At 38.7% G+C, this 17,674-nt stretch overlaps 1 protein-coding gene across 3 annotated transcripts in view; it reads right to left on the bottom strand.

Annotated features, from left to right (window-relative positions):
• The window catches only part of PDE8B (phosphodiesterase 8B), an 89,417-nt gene that overhangs the window by 13,321 nt on the left and 58,422 nt on the right, over window positions 1-17,674 (bottom strand). For all 3 annotated transcript variants that reach the window (XM_057363844.1, XM_057363845.1, XM_057363843.1), the window contains 7 exons: window positions 14,651-14,739; window positions 11,948-12,026; window positions 11,330-11,470; window positions 9,913-10,001; window positions 9,465-9,525; window positions 3,056-3,107; window positions 169-246 (listed from right to left, as the gene is read on the bottom strand). In XM_057363844.1, the coding sequence (XP_057219827.1) occupies window positions 169-246; window positions 3,056-3,107; window positions 9,465-9,525; window positions 9,913-10,001; window positions 11,330-11,470; window positions 11,948-12,026; window positions 14,651-14,739 (589 nt within the window). The remainder of the gene's footprint in view (window positions 1-168; window positions 247-3,055; window positions 3,108-9,464; window positions 9,526-9,912; window positions 10,002-11,329; window positions 11,471-11,947; window positions 12,027-14,650; window positions 14,740-17,674) is intronic.

Raw genomic sequence — 17,674 nt, 5'->3', positions numbered from 1 at the left:
AAAATGGAGTAATCTCTGTTTAAGCAGCTATGAATCTGTTTGGTTGCTCTATGAATCGGTTTGGTTGCAGTCTTTTGCCTAAGCCAATTCTGTTCTTTATTTATTTATTCTTATATATTTATAGTATTATACATACATACAATATTTCTTGGCATTTTACTTTCTTACCATCACTACTTTGAGATGTTATTGATTTAACATCAACTGAGTCTTTCCTTCTGTTCTTGCACTTGAAAGAACTGGATTCTGTAAGTACAAAACAAAAGCTTTAAAAATGCATCAAGTAAAACCTCTATAAAGTCTCCTTCATCTAAAAATATGGAAATTTAATTAAATTATCTTAACAATATCACAAAAGTGGGCAAAAATCTGTAATTTCTGTGTCAGAACAATGAACACAGTGTCTATCAATTTAAAGCAGTTTGTCTGAAGTCACATGGAAAGGTGTTTTGCAAGGAAGTCAAGATGCCTTATGGAACAGAGGACTTGCTGCACCTAACTTTAGCTCCCTAAAAGCAGCAGTTCTTGCAGGCTGTCATTGTTAAGGTTATCAGATCCTGCTGCAGGAGAGAAGTCTCAGGCAGGTGGGTTGAACCCCTCATGCAARCTTTTTGTTCTCCTTTGACCACTGAACAAGACTGAGTTTAACTGCCTAGAATGTTAGCCAGGTGAGAAAAGTCTCATCTCAGTCTACTCTATTCAAGCCAAAGCATGATTCAAACTCAGATAGCTTCTGCTTTTATTTGAAGTAATTATTTGTACCCTGTGCTTAAGGAAAATCCAACATGCTGAGAATGATTAAACAATCAATTTAGTTATTCTGAAAATCAGCCATGCAACAACCTGTTKCTCTTGAAACTGCTGTTTGCTAGAGTAAGAGAAATTATTACATCCAGTCAAATTCAAAAGCTGGATGAAATGCCAGGAGAGAGCTTTAAAAAAAATCTGTTAAAATTTCATTTTTCTCCAAAACATTAAAGTCTGCATGCTCCCTTATATTTAAAAACAGCAGCCATGCCTCTATATTCATCTCTTAGCAAGAGTCTCTATAGTGCCTATTCCCAAATGCCACTATCCAAAATGCCACTCAAGGATTACAGACCTTAGCAAGCTTCAAAAGCAGATAGGAACATTTGAAAAACTACAAGTATCATAACATCAATATTCTTAAAATAAAGACCAATTTTCATGACTATGCCACAAGACAGGATGTATGCAACCTGTCTTTAGCAAAATAAAATGTTAATATACAATTCTTAGAATTAAAAGTTCATCCATCTTAAAAATGACTGAAATAGTTTCTGTCTTAATTCTTTTTCTACCACAGATTTATAAGACAGCTTGGTTCTTCTTACTTTGTTGTACTCTGCACTGGAGAAACTGAACGTATTTTCCTCTGTTGACACCTAAGAGCAGGCCATAACTAATGCRTGTTAAATAATTGTATTTATTTATTTAGTACTCCTCTTACAAACCCCCTTCCTGCATTAATGTTTGGATGAGTTTATCATAAGGCACTTGAATGGGAGCAAACATTCACACATAAACATAGGTGTGAGTGGCTATAGCTGACAAGACAACTTTAACAATTGTGTTAAATACTAACTAGCAAGTCAGAAACTTTGCTAATGCCACCCAGAGACTCACAGGTGCATAAAAGCTACTCTCTGCCATATTACAATTTCATCTGTAAATATTTCAATGCCTAGGTAAAAAATTTTTCTTCACCTGGTGAGCAGAAAATCTCATCAACAAATCCAGATTTGTTACAAATCACACTACCGCAAACAGCACAATACACATGGATTGCTTTTCTGTGCTCATCACATACTGGTATATGCCCATGGCTCTGGAAATTAATACTTGGAGCACAGGAATGCATAACCTACATCACATGATATGAGGTTCCTTACTTTATCTGCACCATAGTCTTTAACATGGTGCCATAGGACAGGGCTTCCCAGTCTTCCTAAAATGTGTCACAATAATGAACAAACCTAAAACATTAATAAGCTAATATAAATGTGTTACTTAACAAGTGTCCTGCGTAATTTATGCACTTCCTCACCTTCCTGTGTGCAGGAAAAAAAACAGYGAGATGAAAATCTGCTTTTATTACAAGGATCCAGGAGCAAATGGTTTAGCATACCATGGATCAATTCTGGTGGCAGCAATGGGAATGACAGCAGCAATTTGTATATTGTCTTTTCTCCCCCTCTGTCCATTGTTATTTGGCATCACATTTGGCAAACATCTCTGATGTATTCTTAGGCTACTTGAAAGAGCAGGGGATGTCAAGTAGTCACATCCCACACTCTTGGTATGTTATATCCTCCTCCCACATGAAAACCAGAAGCTGCTTGACATTGCACAGCAATGTTGTCCACTGCTATGACAACGGGAAGGGCATCAGGTGCCAGCAGGATTAAGGCATAAGAACCTTTTCACTCAATAAGACATCAGTCGGGCTGAGACCACTAGGTCACAAGCTTAAAATTTGCCTTAAGTGCCTCTTTCTTCAGGGAAAAGTGTTATTCCAAACATTACACAGCACTGGAGGAAGGGCATTATTCCCTTAGGCTCCACACTTCTGATCAGAAGCTCTCTGCAGAACTCAGCGAGGGCTGGAGTGTGCTGCCTGCACACCTCAGACAACTGTCTTAGCCCATGCTGGGCTGAACCAAYGGCCCGCTAACAGCTCCTAAACTTGGAAACACTATGGCAGGTGTGCTGGCACAAGTCAGCACATTCCACATTTCAAAGGCAAAAAGGTGCCACCATACACCACTTACAGGATCAGACACAGATTTTAGTACAACAAAGAGCGACGCATCTTAACTTCCAGTGCACAGCAAGAGGTCTGCACAGGAGACTCAGTTATTATGCTGTGACATCCAGTTTGTGGTGTGACATCAGAGGCAGCTGCCGTCCGTCATTGGCCATGAGCTCTGACCGCTGACTGGACAGAGGGAAGAGACAACAATTGATACCAGCAGAGAAGCCCACCACGACCTCCATCACAGTGGAATGTAGAGGTAAATGACAGTATTCTAACCTGACTGGGAATTGTCTCCTGTGTACTTATCCTCACGGTGACTCTTGTAGAGCTGAAGATAAGAGTAAAACATATATGTAAGGAAAAAGGATACAAAAAACCTTTAAACAGGTTGCATTCAACCCTGTCTATTCAGCTATTTAAAAAAAAAAAAAAGCATTTGGCAAAGACTCCTCCTCAGGTGTAATTAGATGTAGGGAAATAATATGAAAGCAAACAGGCATGTCATGCAAAAACTGAGAGATACAAGTGCATTTATATACAGAGATACAAGTACTAAATTCCTGTTTAATACCTGTATTTACAAGAGAACTGATACTCATTTTAAGTAGTGTTTGAAGTGCAAATTACATATTGACCTGAAAGAATAAAACGTTAATAAAAAAAAATCCTAAAACATTATTTTTTGTGCTTTAAAAATAATTTTTTAGAACTAGGTGATTTTGTCTTAGCTAATTTTGTCTCAGCTAACTTTGCATGCCTCCTCTCATGGGTCACGGATAAACTGCAATTAAAAAAACTCAGTTATAAAAACAAATCTCCAGGAAATGAGGGGTAGAGGTAGGGGTAGATTCTTCAGATCTTCATTTCCAAGTAGTTTTTAATCATTCTCATGAATGAAAAGTTAAACACAAAATCTTATTTCTTTATGCATCTAAAACATCTTGGGTAGCTCCAACAGTAGGTCTTTCAAGCTTTTGTAGAATTTAGATAGGATATTTTCATATCTAAAAATTCACAGCTATTGCTTGGTCTGCAATAACACAGATTAAGTGTTCCTCTGCTCTTTCATCTTCTCAGAAATAAAAGTACTGTCCAATTCACGACATAAAATTAAATACCTGCTRATCACTTTACCCCTTATTTTTTGTTATGTGATTACATGTGCTGTTAATGGGAATGACCCAAATGACCCAAACTGACGCAAAATGTCGGTTCCTCGAGTCTTCCCTTGAAAATTGGCACATGATGTACTGGAGTATAGTTAACAGAGACATTGTGAAGGACTAGAAATAATGCATTACTTTTTTTTACTGCAGTCACTAGAGAAGATACACATACCGTCTTACTTCAGATGAATAGTTGTCAGTGCTTGACACTGTAATTACACATTATTCAGTACACATCATATTTAGGAGTCCATTACTGTCATATGGTACTGGTTCTTCTGACCAAATCCATCACCTGCCTATAGCAAAGCACTACATTGCATGGAAGCATGAAATCCATGGTTGCAACCTGTCAGTTAAAAGGAGAGTATGACAAGGTTGCACTTGTGTGCTCTAGGCATCTGTATTAGTTTGTTACAGTGCACGCTGCAGACTCCTCACAGGGATTATTCAGGTAAGAAAGGAAAGGAATGATACAAATTCTCTTTTCTGTCATTCTTGCACACTTTTCTTTTTTCTTTTCTGCTGAGGAGGGGAGGCAGGTAAAGAKGTTGAAAGGGAAAGGAAAGAAAATGGAAAGAAATAAAACCTCACAAAATTTAGGCATGGTAATAAATAAAAAAATAAAATAAAGGGAAACCCTGTGCTCRTACTCCATGTAAATCTTGTTCAAGGGAGTGTAAAAAGTGAGTCTTCATCCAAAAAAAAATTTTAACGCTAGAACACCTCTCTTGTAACCATGTAGAAATTCTCAGTGAAATAATCTTATCCAAACAGAGTAAGGTGAAGAAGTGTCATCAAATATGGTACAATAACACAAGGCATTTGAACCATTTGTTCTGGCCCAGCCTGGAGCTTCTGTCAAAGCCAATGAATATATCTCTGTCTGCTGCACAACTGGCAGAAAAACTGGCACAGTTGTCCAAGTACTTTACTAAAACAATAAACCACAGTTCTGTTCTGAGTACTTCTCTGCCCCTCCTGCAGGCATGTCCTGAAAGAGCCATGTAAGCTAAGTTAGAAGGGCAGTTACATAGTTAATCTTGGGTCAATATGTTCTTGAAAGAAACAACACCTCTCTTGTAATTTATGAGTGTGCAAACACTGGACTCTATCCTGCCAGGTCTCAAATTGACAATGGCAGCATTAATAATTATCTGGGCTCTGCACACGGAAATAGTCACATGAAAGTCAATCCCCRTTCATAAATCTTCACTGTAAGAATGTTTTATGCTCCTTTAGATGTATTTTTTTCCATGCATAAATTTAACATACTAAGTTTTTTTATGTGATAAATCTGGCACAGAAATACATGAAGATTCCAGTGGTCTCTGATATCCCTTACAGCAGTTGTTGGTAATGGCAAATAACACACATACATTTTTTAAGGTGAAACAATGCATAATAATGTAAGGATGTTTTAAGTTGACATATATTGTCTGCATGCTGAGATCAAGCTGTTTAAATTATGTGATGCAGTGAAACATTAGATATTTGCATCTAAGTTTGAATCATGACAGCTTTTACTGCACTGTAACTTTAGTAAATATTTCATTTGGTTTCTTTTTATCCTTCCATAAAGATGTATCTTTGGCTTGAAAAGGAACCTGATTTTTTTTAGTGTTCTACTAAAGGAAAAGTTCTACTTCTGCAAGCATTCTGGCATGGATATTATGAAAACTGCATTTTCCAGGATCTYCTACAGTCATGAGATATTTCCAWCTCCTACAGTCATGAGATATTTCCTCATGACAGAAGTGAAACAGAACAATTRTATAGCTGTGTCGGATGCACATTGTTTTTCTCCCCATGGGACCTCAAATCTCCACAGACCATATTTTCTGTTAGGCTGCAGTCTCTATCTGCTGTGGCAGACCTCTCTACCTGTGGAGAACCTTTTGAAGGCCGTATTCTCTGGGATCACCAAAAGTGTAAAGCTTCCCAGACCTACAGGTCATCACATGAGCGCTTAATTTACCAGTAGCTTCTCACGAAGCCATACRAAAAGACAGGAATGGGTGGTGCTTTGCATCAGTACAGAGAACATGAATGTTGCCTTGGACACATGTCCTTAACTGAAATTTATTTCTTAAGTTCCCTTGTTGTCACTAACAAGGAGAGGCTGATGGGGCATGTGAGGTTGAAGGCAGCCTGGGCTGCAGTGATCATGAAGTGGAAGAGTGCAAGATCCTCAGGACAGTGAGGAGGGCCCTCATAAAGCTTTTGGGCCTCTTCAGGAACCTGCTTGGTTGGGAATAAAGCTCTGGAGGAAAGAGGAGCTTAAGAGACCTGTTTAATATTTAAAGGTCACCTCTTCCAAGCTCAGGAATGATGCATCCCAAGAAAGAGAAGTCAGGCAGAAATGCCAGACCTGTGTGGATGAACAAAGAACTTGTGGACAAACTCAAACAAAAGAAGGAAGCCTTACAGAGGGTGGAAGCAAGGACCCTGTGTAGCTTGGGAGTAATACAGAGAGAATGTCTGAGCAACCAGGGATGAGGTTAGGAAAGCTGAAACCCTGGCAGAATTAAATCTGGCCAGGGACCTCAAGGACAACAAGAAAAGGTTCTATAGGTACCTTGGTGAGTTAAAGAAACTTTAGGGAAAATGTAGTCCCTCTCTGGAAGGAAACAGGAGATGTGGTTTCCTGGGACATGTAGAATGCTGAGGGATTCTATGAATTTTTTGCCTTGGTCTTCACTGGAAAGTGCTCCAGCWACACTGCCTGAGTCACAGGAGGTAAAGGCAGGGAGAGGGAAAATGAAAAACCATCCACTGAGGAGAAAATCAGATTTGGGAACATCCAAGGCACCTGAAGGTGCACAAGTCCACRGGACCTGATAGACGTTTGTGAGTCCTGAGGGAGTTGGTGAACGAAGTGGCTTAGCCACCATCCATCATATTTGAGAAGTCATGGCTTCACTCCAGTGAAGTTTCCAGTGACTGGAAATGGGGGAAATTGAGTGTCATTTCTGAAAATTAAAAGAAAAAGAAAAACTCAGGGAATCACAGGCCAGTTAGTCTCATCTCCATGCCCTGCAATTCAGGGCATCCTCCTGGAAACTGTGCTAARGCACATGGAAAATAAGGAGATGAYTGGTGACAGCCAAAACAGCTTCATTAAGGGCAAATCACTCCTGACAAATTTGGTGGCCTCCTGCAATGGGGTTACAGCATTGGTGAATAAGGGAATGTCATCTGACTAGACTTGTGCAAAGCATTTGATGCTTCCATGCCCACCTCAGATTCCACAGTGGAGAGATCTGGATATGATGGGTGATCCCTCAGTGGATACGGAATTAACTGACTGGTCCTACTCAATGAGTTGTGGTCAATGGCCGAGAGTCCGGGTGGAGAGGACAGGACAGTGAGTGGTGCCCATGGGGGTTTGCACCAGGAGCAGTATTCCAGAACACCTTTTTCAGGGGCACGGACAGTGGAACCAGGCAGACCATTACAGGCTGGCTGATGACATCAAGTTTTGTGGGGTGGTTGACACATTGGAAGGGCCTCCAACATAAGAGGTGAACCTGCAGGTCCAGGAAGGGCCACAGAACTGACCAGAGGSCTGTAGCWCCTCTCTCCTGCGGAAAGAATGGGAGAGTTGGGATTGTTCAGTTTGGAGAAAAGAAGACTCTGGGAGGTCTTTTAAGAACATCCAGTACCTAAAGGGGCCTAGAAGAAAATGAAAGGAACTTTTACAASGTGTGTAGTGATAGATCAAGGAGGGAGTGCTTTTAAACTGAAAGAGGATAGGTTTGTACCAGTTATCAGGAAGAATTCTTTACTGTGATGCCATTGAGGCACTGCAAGAGGTTGTCCCAGGGGTGTTGTGGATGCCCCATCCCTGGAAATTCAAGACCAGATGGATGGGGCTTTGAGCAACCTGGTCTAGTGGAAGGTGATCCTACCTGTGACAAGGGAGTTGGTATGAGGTGATCTTTAAGGTCCCTTTCCAGCCAAATCAATTTATGATTCAATGATTTTTACTATCTGTCCAATCTACAAGGGCAAAGAAAAATTACAATATAGCAAAATATTTTTTCTATATTCCTACTGCTGTTTTTTACAGATGGGAAAAAGTTTGTAGTTGTTTTCTACTCATTATCTTTCATTAAGAGTATCATACCTACACCTCCCTGTACCAGTCTTTCAGCTGTGTGTATAATATAGAAAAACCCATCAGATTACGTCTTACTTTCAAATCAACGTCGAAGCAGCTATAAATGAAACAATTATGTAACTTTATCACTGCTTTTATTATAAAATAATGAAGGTTGCACTCTCGCCTGTGCAATTTAAAAGATCCTGTGACTGTAAATGGTACTTTGTTGCTAATAGTAGAATACATGTTTTAGTTCAAAGATGAGGTCAGTTTAAAATGTTGAGTCTTATTTTTCAGTGATAGACATGCAAAGTTCTTCCAAGAATTATGCAGATTTTTCATTGATTTGTTACTACCTACCCCACAAAAGCTTGTGTAAGGAGGATGGTTTCAACAGTCAAATGTTACCACCTATGAAATTATTTTAGGAGTAATGGTTTTCCAATAATGTGTTAATATTCAGTATTGTTCTACTAAAGAAGGGGCAACCAGACATACTGGTGACTTTCTAAATACCTTTCCTGCCAAAGTGTCTTTATCCACATCACAGATAAAAGCACATAAAATTCTAAATAAAACAAGATACACAACCCCTTTCCTAAACAAAATGGAAATATGTCCTATTTCCCAAGCACATGCTTGGTCTAAAATGTTTCCAGACACTTCCTATGCTTCCCACTTTCCATCTCATCCCTACAGACCACAGGCTAAACACAGACTCTCTCCTTTGCTCATAGAAGTTCAGACTTCTTTACTCCACAGGGAGCATACTGGAGTACTTTTGGGGCCAAGTATGTGATATGATCATTCGCCTCAGGCACTATCGCAGGGAGGAAATCAGGAGGATGTGACAGCAAACAGCTCCCCACAGCACCAGCTTGTTGGAGGAGCAGCTGGTGCAGATTTGTTTCTACACTGCAGAGACCCAGCTCAGCTGCTAGTGCTGGTTTCCTTGGGTTATGGCTTGAGTGACAGCCTTCCACAGCCCCTTTTCTGGTGAGTGTGTGATGTCTCAGCTCCTGCATGAAGGCTACACTTTATCTAAGAGCCACATGTTGTCAAACCTTGGGGCTACTGACCATAGGTCATTAGCTGGCATAAGTACACCACATCAGACCTGCAAGAAGAGCTCTACAAAAAAGGCCGTGAACTCCCTTTGGACTGTGGTCTGTGTTGCTCCACAGTATCACGGACTCAATTGTCAGATCCATGCTCCAGGAAATTAAAGGTGTTCCTCTACTCAGRAGTTCTACAAAAGGAGAATAATGCATGCAAATGTTGACGTTTTCTTGCTCACTCCAACAACCAATGAGAAGCTCAGACAATACAGATCATATCTTGGAAAAATTGATAAGCCAAAAAATATCAGTATACTTAAAGCTATGAAAATTATCACATGAAAGATATACAATACCTGTTTGTTGTTTTCATTGGTACAATGCAGCCTTTTGAGGGACACAAAGTGTCTTATTTTCCTAGCAACAGAAATAATAATTTATTACCGTGTCAAATGGTAAAGAGAGAAGTGAAGTGATACATTGGTGTTTTCTAAAACAGATCTCCCAGCCCTCATGAAACAAGGTAAGAAGGCCAACACTAGCAAGACAACTGGGTGACAAGTACTCCTTCAGCATAACATTGAGTCTTTTTGTCCCAGGACACCTGATCTTTTTGTTGCTCCAGGAATTCTCTGGCACATCTGGGAGCTGAACTTGGCAATATGTCCGCGTAAAAGCACACACACAAACATGGGTGTTGCCCATACTAAATACATGGAGGTTCATGTCAAACTTACAGGTGCAGAAAGCAGAGAGAAGGCCCTAAAAACCAGAAAGCAATCATGTTCTGTACAAGTTAGTTACCCTCCTTGACCGACCACAGGTGTTATCTTCACATGCTGCTGGATACTGTCTCCTGATTTTCTTCTTGCGTAGTAAACTCCTTGCCATTCCTAAGGAAACACAACCGAGACAGCATCTCTGCTGCATACACAGGTTGCAGTCAAATATTCATTTATTATTGCATAGTTCCTTATGTATTAAATTATTATTTTTATTTCATGGTTGTCTTTTAAAAAAATAGTATGAAATTAATATGCTATAAAGTATAACAGAGAGGGAGAGCAGCAGCAGCAATTACTCACCGAGTGAAGCGCACCACCTTGAGCAGGCATTTGTAACAAGGACACTGTAATTATGTTTCTCTTGGGAGAAAGGATACCATTTTTACAAGGAACTTTAGGTATCATCTACTTAAAGAGGTGACAAACATTCTTTATAGATAAGCAGCAGTGGCTGCAAGACATCCAGAGGCTGTCTCCCTTGGGACCAGCAGAAACAAACCCTGTGCCAAGCATCATTCAGCTTTGAAGTTGTCACACAAATGTATGCTAAATTTCACAAGTCCTTGATCTAAAGATGTTCTTGAACTAACTTCAAAGAGGAGAGATTTTTAAGGAGGGAACTACCTGGTAGCAGAATAGGATGAAGCTGGAAAATGGGTAGGAGATACCTTTGAGCAGGCAGTGGTAGCTGCTGGGCAGCCCATATAAATGAGGAGTGGCCTGCAGGTACTGCTAATGAACCAAGGTGAACCTGCAAACAGCTCCAGACAGTGACTCACAAAGCTCAGGTCGTTGCTGGACATGACTCAAAGGTTCAACTCCCCAAAGTTCTTGAAGCAGAACGTGAGACTGGGAAGGGTGACAGGTACTTCTGCAACCCAGGGGAAAAGGGATGAGACTGTTGCATGTACTAGGGGAACATATTGCCAGGCCCATCACCACAACGACAGGAGTTCACAGTGAAATGCAGATATTTTAATTACAGTTAGGAAAGCAAACCCCACTGGGTACCAATACATTTTGGTGCTTTAAGCATATAGTCACGAAAGCGCTGCTGTTTGACAGAACGGATACACATTTTGGTTGGATGATTCAGCCACCTGAGAGACTGACGGAGGGACAAACTGTTACATTCCAACTAACAAAAGCTCCATGGGCTCTAGGCAAAACAGAAACACAGAAAACATTCTGATACTGGTCTTAAGCCAGCCAACAAATCAGGAGGAGTTCAGTCAGATCCTAAAAGCAAAGCTAATGAAATCTGCAGTCACTTGTCTGTGACATGGGCTGTTGTGCTTAGCCATCTCAGAAGCAGAATTCTGGTATTACATGTGTACTTATGAAGACACATCTTGTGCTCTTAAATCTACAGCAATAAAAATGAAGCAGAATAGAGCTCTACAGCAATTACACATGAGTTTTTTTTGTTTACTTACCTTTCCTTTTTTAATAAATGTGTTTATGTTGTCTAAAAGATCAGCAGAGTTTTTATCACTTTTAGGTAGTTCAGTGAGCTCCTTGCCAATAAGCTCTCCCTTGCAGTACCCCATCATCCGTTCAAAGGCTGGATTAACATACTGCCGAAACAAAGGTACATTAACATAATATCCAAAATAACTTATTTAAATAACTTACATGGAACTATCGAAGTGTGACACTTTTTAGGGCTAGCCACAAACATACATCTCTACAATTCAATGTTTCTCATGTAAAAATACTCTGCAATGGTGAAACATTTTATTCAAATAAGAGGCTGAACACAGAAGGCAGTATGTAATSTCCTATCAGAAGGCACAGAAGAACTAATGCAGGCTTTACCAGAAATAACATTACTGAAAACTATAATCTAAATGAAGTTACAGAAGGGAAAGTCTTAAAAATTCAGCAGACATCAGAGTGCAGCAACCAGAAATTAAGCAGTTCATTTCACAAAGCTTTCTAATGGGCAATGAAACTAAAATACTGAAAGAGAACAGGAACTACTGAGCAAAGGAAGGTCTCTTTGCAGTTCCTCTTTTCAGATTCTATAAAATAGTTAATGTTTTCCCCCCTACCTGGATGACATGATCTTCATTGGTTATTTCTACAGCTTCCTGACAATGGTCTAATGCCGTAAACACCGCATTACAAGCCCTGAAATTAGCAAATTATTAGCACATTAGTTTTATTGTTAGAACACTTTGTTCACTATAAATACATGAATAAATTGTACTTATCGTTAGATGAATCACAAAGTAGCAGTTGTTTTGACTAGACCCCATGTCACTATCTTTATTATGACTTTTTCAGAACACCCAGCCTCAGACATCCCTGTTGTTAACGTGCTTTTACTGCAGATTGCATTGTAAAATTGATCATGGGTTCTGCAGCATCTTAATCACACACTTGTAGCTACATAGATGCTCTAGACAGCAGGAACTAACAATTAGCAGTCAAAATAACACATTGCTATTACATCAGAAAATTTTGTGGTCATTAAAGACTGGGAACACAAAAATCATAACAGTAGATATATGCAAAGTTTTCAATAGAGCAAATAGATTGGCACTATCAAAGAAACTATAATACAACACAGTTAAAGGAAACAATTTGCGCCATCTCAAAGTTCTAGACCAAAGCACATCAATTTTCCTGCTTCCAAGTCATAATGCAGTGACTTGTTTTCCATACATCCTGACCCAGCTGATCTCTTCTTTTCTTTTTTTCTGAGCTTTACTTTAATGAAGGCAAACAAAAGCCTTACCTTTTTGCTACAGAATTCAAATTGCTTAAATTATGATTTACACAGGATGGCATTAACATTAATATAGGCTCCTACTACTAGGGAAAAATGTATATCTCATAGAATCATAGGATGGTTTGGGTTGGAAGGGACACGAAGATCCTGTAGTTCTAACACACCAYCATGGGCAGGAAGAGAGCACACTAGCAGAAACAACCCGGGCAGACTTGGTTTGATAGATGTCAGTACTTCATCTTTGATTTGGACTAAAGACAAACTAAGAATCTTCTATATAACTCTGATTGCAGGGAGCAAAAACACACCACGCATAAACATTTTCGTATACAGTTATTACCTAAAAGGAACATCTTGCTTCCAGGCTGCATAGTAGGGTTTGAATTAGTACCCGTGACTAGAGAATTAAGAAATACAGGACATTACTACTTCTGCTTATTGTGGAAGTAACTCAAAACCAAATAGGATACATGAAGAGACATACACCAAAGCACAAACATGCAGCCATGTGGATGAAGATTTGTAGGAAAAAGGTGTTTTATACAGAGGATGACAAAACTATTTCTGCTCATATGAAAGGAGCTCGCAGTGTAATTTTACAAATGATTTTTAGCAGTTAAGGCTGGTTCCCAAGTGTGATTTTGTGCTGTGTGAAGGAACTAATTTGTTTCAGCGAGAGATGCCTATCTGATGCACCAGCAGCTAATAAATATAATTACATAGGCTTTCTGTAGGAACACACACAGCTATATTTGCACTATTCAAGCCTAAGTATTTTCATTTGATCTGGCAAGCAAGACAGCAAAAGTACAAGTTTAAATGGCCCATATCCCCTTTGATTAGCACACAGATGTCCAACCAAGTTTCAAACCAGAACCAGCTACATGGAAAAGCGAAGTCCATGCTAGGAATGGAAAGACACTTCTGACCACTGACATGACCTCATGTACTGCTCTCTGGGGCTAGTGCTGCTTTTTCATCACATTTCTCTTGTGTCTGAACACGTACATATCCTATATTTAGTTCCATCTAACTTTCTGCATTCTCTTCCCTTTCACTTTTACCAAGCTGTACAGATGACCTGCAAATCAGTGACAAATGGCACAGATGTGCAGTGCAACACTGTTTTCCTCACTTAATTAAACCACATGAATAAAAAAAACCATATACCTGAATGTCATAATCAATACCAGTTCTGAGTAGTTTTTAATGGTATCTGGCTAATAAGGCAGAGGTAAGGGAAAGACGTTCTTGCTGAGTTTTGTAAAACTATTAAAATTGTGTAAACCTAAATTCAATTTTTTTTTCCCCTGAAATGTAATTGCAGTCTGCATGCAGGAACGTGCAATCACTTGAAATGTGAAGTCACTTTGCTATCAGTTCACAAAGAAAATCTTAGAAAAATCAGCTTCTTAAACAGAGACACTGAAATCTGTAGTTTAGTGATAGTATTTTCTGTTGATGGATCTGGAATTAATTTATGCCAGAGAGAATGACCCCTTCTCTGCACTTCTTTCCTATAGTTTCATGTGGTTGCATTGCAAAAATATCTACATGCGTGCATAAGCACCTATATTAAATACAGAATTAATCACATTTAAAAAAAAAAGTGCATGTGGGAATAAACATTCTTTAACTTCTCACTAACACATAAAACTTTTTCTGGCCTGCCAAGWCTTACCAAGCAAGAAAATAAATACTCAGAGTTGAATCAAGATCATATTCAGCTCAAGCCTTCCAATATGAAATCTCAGACACACAAGATTGAGAATGGCTTTGTGAAGTTCTTCCAACACAGATTTGCAGCCTATACCTACATCGACCAAGCTTTCTCAAGGGTACCAGTTACTAAGCACTTAAGTTTGTCCTTTACAAAGTAATAGAAGGAGAAAATATAAATGTGTAGGATATTAGTTAGCATACAGATGCAAGGCACACATATGCATAGCTGGGAAGAAGCAGAAGCAGAATTGTTTGGATCAAAAGGTTAATGTTTGCAGTTTGTTACACTTCTACGTACCGTAATTTGAACTGAGATCGCACTTCCCCATGTTCTATTTGAACCAGTTCATTGTAACATGCAGTTACGCTGCTGTTCTCCATGAATTGCTGGAAGACAAATCAAGAGTGCATGAAATAGTCTCAAATTATTTTAATCTGTTTCTTCTGTTTCTGCATCTAAAACTTTAATTTCTTAAAGAGATCTGGCATGAGGCCAAGCAAATGCCCACAAAGGTGATTAAGCAGCTCTGCTCTGAGGACAKGCCAAGAGAGCTGAGAATTTTTCAGCCTGAAAAGAAGAAGGCTGAAGTGGAGAACTCATCAAAGTATATAAATATCTGAAAAGAAATTGTAAGAAGACACTTCTTCCAAGTGGTGCCCAGTGACAGGACAAGAGGCAATGGGCACAAACAGAAGTACAAGAGGTTCAGGGAACCTGAACATCAGGCAACACTTCTTTTTATTGTGAGGGYGACCTGGGCACGAGTTGCCCAGAGAGGCTGCAGAATCTCCACACTTGGAGATGTTCATAAGCTGCATGGCATRGTCCTGGACAGCTTTTTTTAGGTGGCTGTACTTGAGCAGGGAGGTTGGGCAAGATGACCCCTAGAGGTCCCTTCCAACCTCAACCATCCTTTCTTTTCTTTTTGTTGTACCTTTTGTGTTGAATAATCATCTTTTCCTCAGGAATGAATTTCTAGTTTTTAAGACAACACAAATATCTAAATACAAAGCAAGTATAAAAAAATGCTAAGTCCTTAACTGGATATTCCCATTTGCCAACCCTAATGGCAACTCAACAGAAACTCTAAAAAAAACCCCAAGCACAGTCTCACACAAAACYGGTATTGCCTTGATGTTTTGTTTATTTTAACATCCATCCTTAACATCCATCAGACTGGRAGTGGAAAACCTTAGAGACATGAAACATTCATGCTAAAAAAAAAGAAAAAGAAATTATATCTGACATTTGTTTCCGAGCAAATATTGCAGCTAAAGCTCTGAAAGCARAGGAACTTTGCTCCACACATAATCTCACTGAGCTCTCACTGTGAATTCAGAAGTACAGGAAAGTATATTAAGTAAGAAGCATGCTGACCACAGTGAAGAAACTTTTACTCCAGATAGCAGAGGATGTGCTGTCTGTGTTAGGTCTGATAGATCTTGTGCTTGGTCTTGCTCAAATCAGAAATTTTATGTTGCCAGGAAAGAAGCAGATTCTCTGACTTCAGTTAAGGTTTATTATCAATCACATGCAAGGACTTTAGTTATCACAGGAGAAGCCTTGTGTTGTCACTAATTCTCAAAGTGCAGCTGCACACAAAATCCAGAGTAGCAGTCAAAGCCTCCAAGGAACAAAGAAGAGCTTTAAAGAAATCTGTGCTTCTCTCCTGTGTGAAAAAACTGTGTTTTGGGGACTACTGGCTTAATTCCAAGTTGTGAGTAAAATGTAAAAAATAAAAAAAAATAAAAACTTTTGGCATGGGTCTCTTTCACTCCTTAATGTTAAGATTGTAAAACACTTCGGGAACTTTCACTTCACACATTACAGAATGCACAGGAAAACAAAAGGCACAATATCAAGTTTTCAGAAGCAAAGGTGCAAACAAGGTTGTGTTTTTGCAAACTGCCTGCAAACAATTTCCCTTCTACAGCAGTGCAGATAYAGATTTTCAGTTTTACGGTATTCTTTTAAATATTCAAATACATTTGTGCCAGATTTAAAACAACATAAGAACAAATCTATCAATAATACAAAATCTACCAATGATGGCAACCTATTTTATAAAATAGATTTGCTAGAGTATACTTAGGCTCTTCATAAACTGAATTTTACAGTAGTGTGGTTTACTAAAAAGATTTAACCACTGGTGTTCACTGACAAAATTTGGCACATATCTGTTTCTAGGGGCAAGAATTGCAGCTTATCGAAGTGCTAACCTCACTCTTAACTGTTGTATAGTCTTCTGCAGATGTACAGAATCATTTTATCTCAGTTTATGGTGCTGATGCTGGTCATTTGCTGGCTGACTCAAAACTAAGAAAATGAAAACAGCAGTCATTTTCCTTTTCTAATCTGTGTATCTAATGTGACACAAGAATAAGAAATGCTCTGAACTCTCACATGTTAGAAGGTAGACAAAACACTTACTTTTTTAAAAGTTTCATATTTATAYAGTATATTTTGGTTTAAGTAACACRTACTCTTAAATTATTTTTCACTTCATTATAATTGGATTCCACTGTTGTTCTATGCAGAACTTGGTACAAGCCACAAGAGTTATAACTTAGCACAAATACATAATTCTTTTTGCTTAGTAATAAGAATTATGTTTAATATTAAAGACTTCTTTTATTCCAATCTAGAAAGTTTTAATAGTATCTGGTCAATGAGAATCAATGCTTGTTCAGGAAAAGAAGTTCAAAATACAAGCCAAGTTTGTAATTTATAAATGCAAACATTAAGATTTTGCTGATTTAAATCGCAGCTAAAAATCAGTCAGGAAGCCAAATTGCTTATTCAAATTAGCCCATCCAAAGTAGGCCACCACTATTAGATTGATGAGGCTGAGAGGGAAAAAAATCAGCATAATTAATGTACTGGATTAACACCAGCATTAATACACAAACACAAAAGCTGTTAATGATATAGAGGGAAAATCAAGACATAATAAAATAGACTTTCTTGAGAAGGAAGAAAAACCAGAAATAAGTCAGCATGAAGAAAAAGTTATGATTCAAGCAGCTATGATTTTCCAAAAATAAATTTAATCTTTGCTGCTGAGGAAGAGAACCCCCACAAATACCACCTCTCTGTTTGAAGAAGGTTATTTTTAAATCTTTGTGTATTAATGGATGTAGTCCCTRCTGATCCACATCCAAGCAGAAATAATTCCTATGCCCACCCCACAGCAAAAAAAAAAAGAAACTTTGACATCAGATGTACTTTAAAGTCTTGAGAACAATTCCAATAGGGAATTATGACATTATGCAAACTCTTTGATAAAGCTGGGACAGCAAGAGGGAATTGTCAGGTGCAAAT

The sequence above is a fragment of the Malurus melanocephalus genome, unplaced genomic scaffold (assembly GCF_030028575.1).
Source record: "Malurus melanocephalus ecotype Western Australia unplaced genomic scaffold, MMel_1.1 scaffold_31, whole genome shotgun sequence".
Classification (NCBI taxonomy): domain Eukaryota; kingdom Metazoa; phylum Chordata; class Aves; order Passeriformes; family Maluridae; genus Malurus; species Malurus melanocephalus.
The sequence above is the reverse complement of the archived record's forward strand: the minus strand, read 5'-3'. Positions and strand labels throughout refer to the sequence as shown.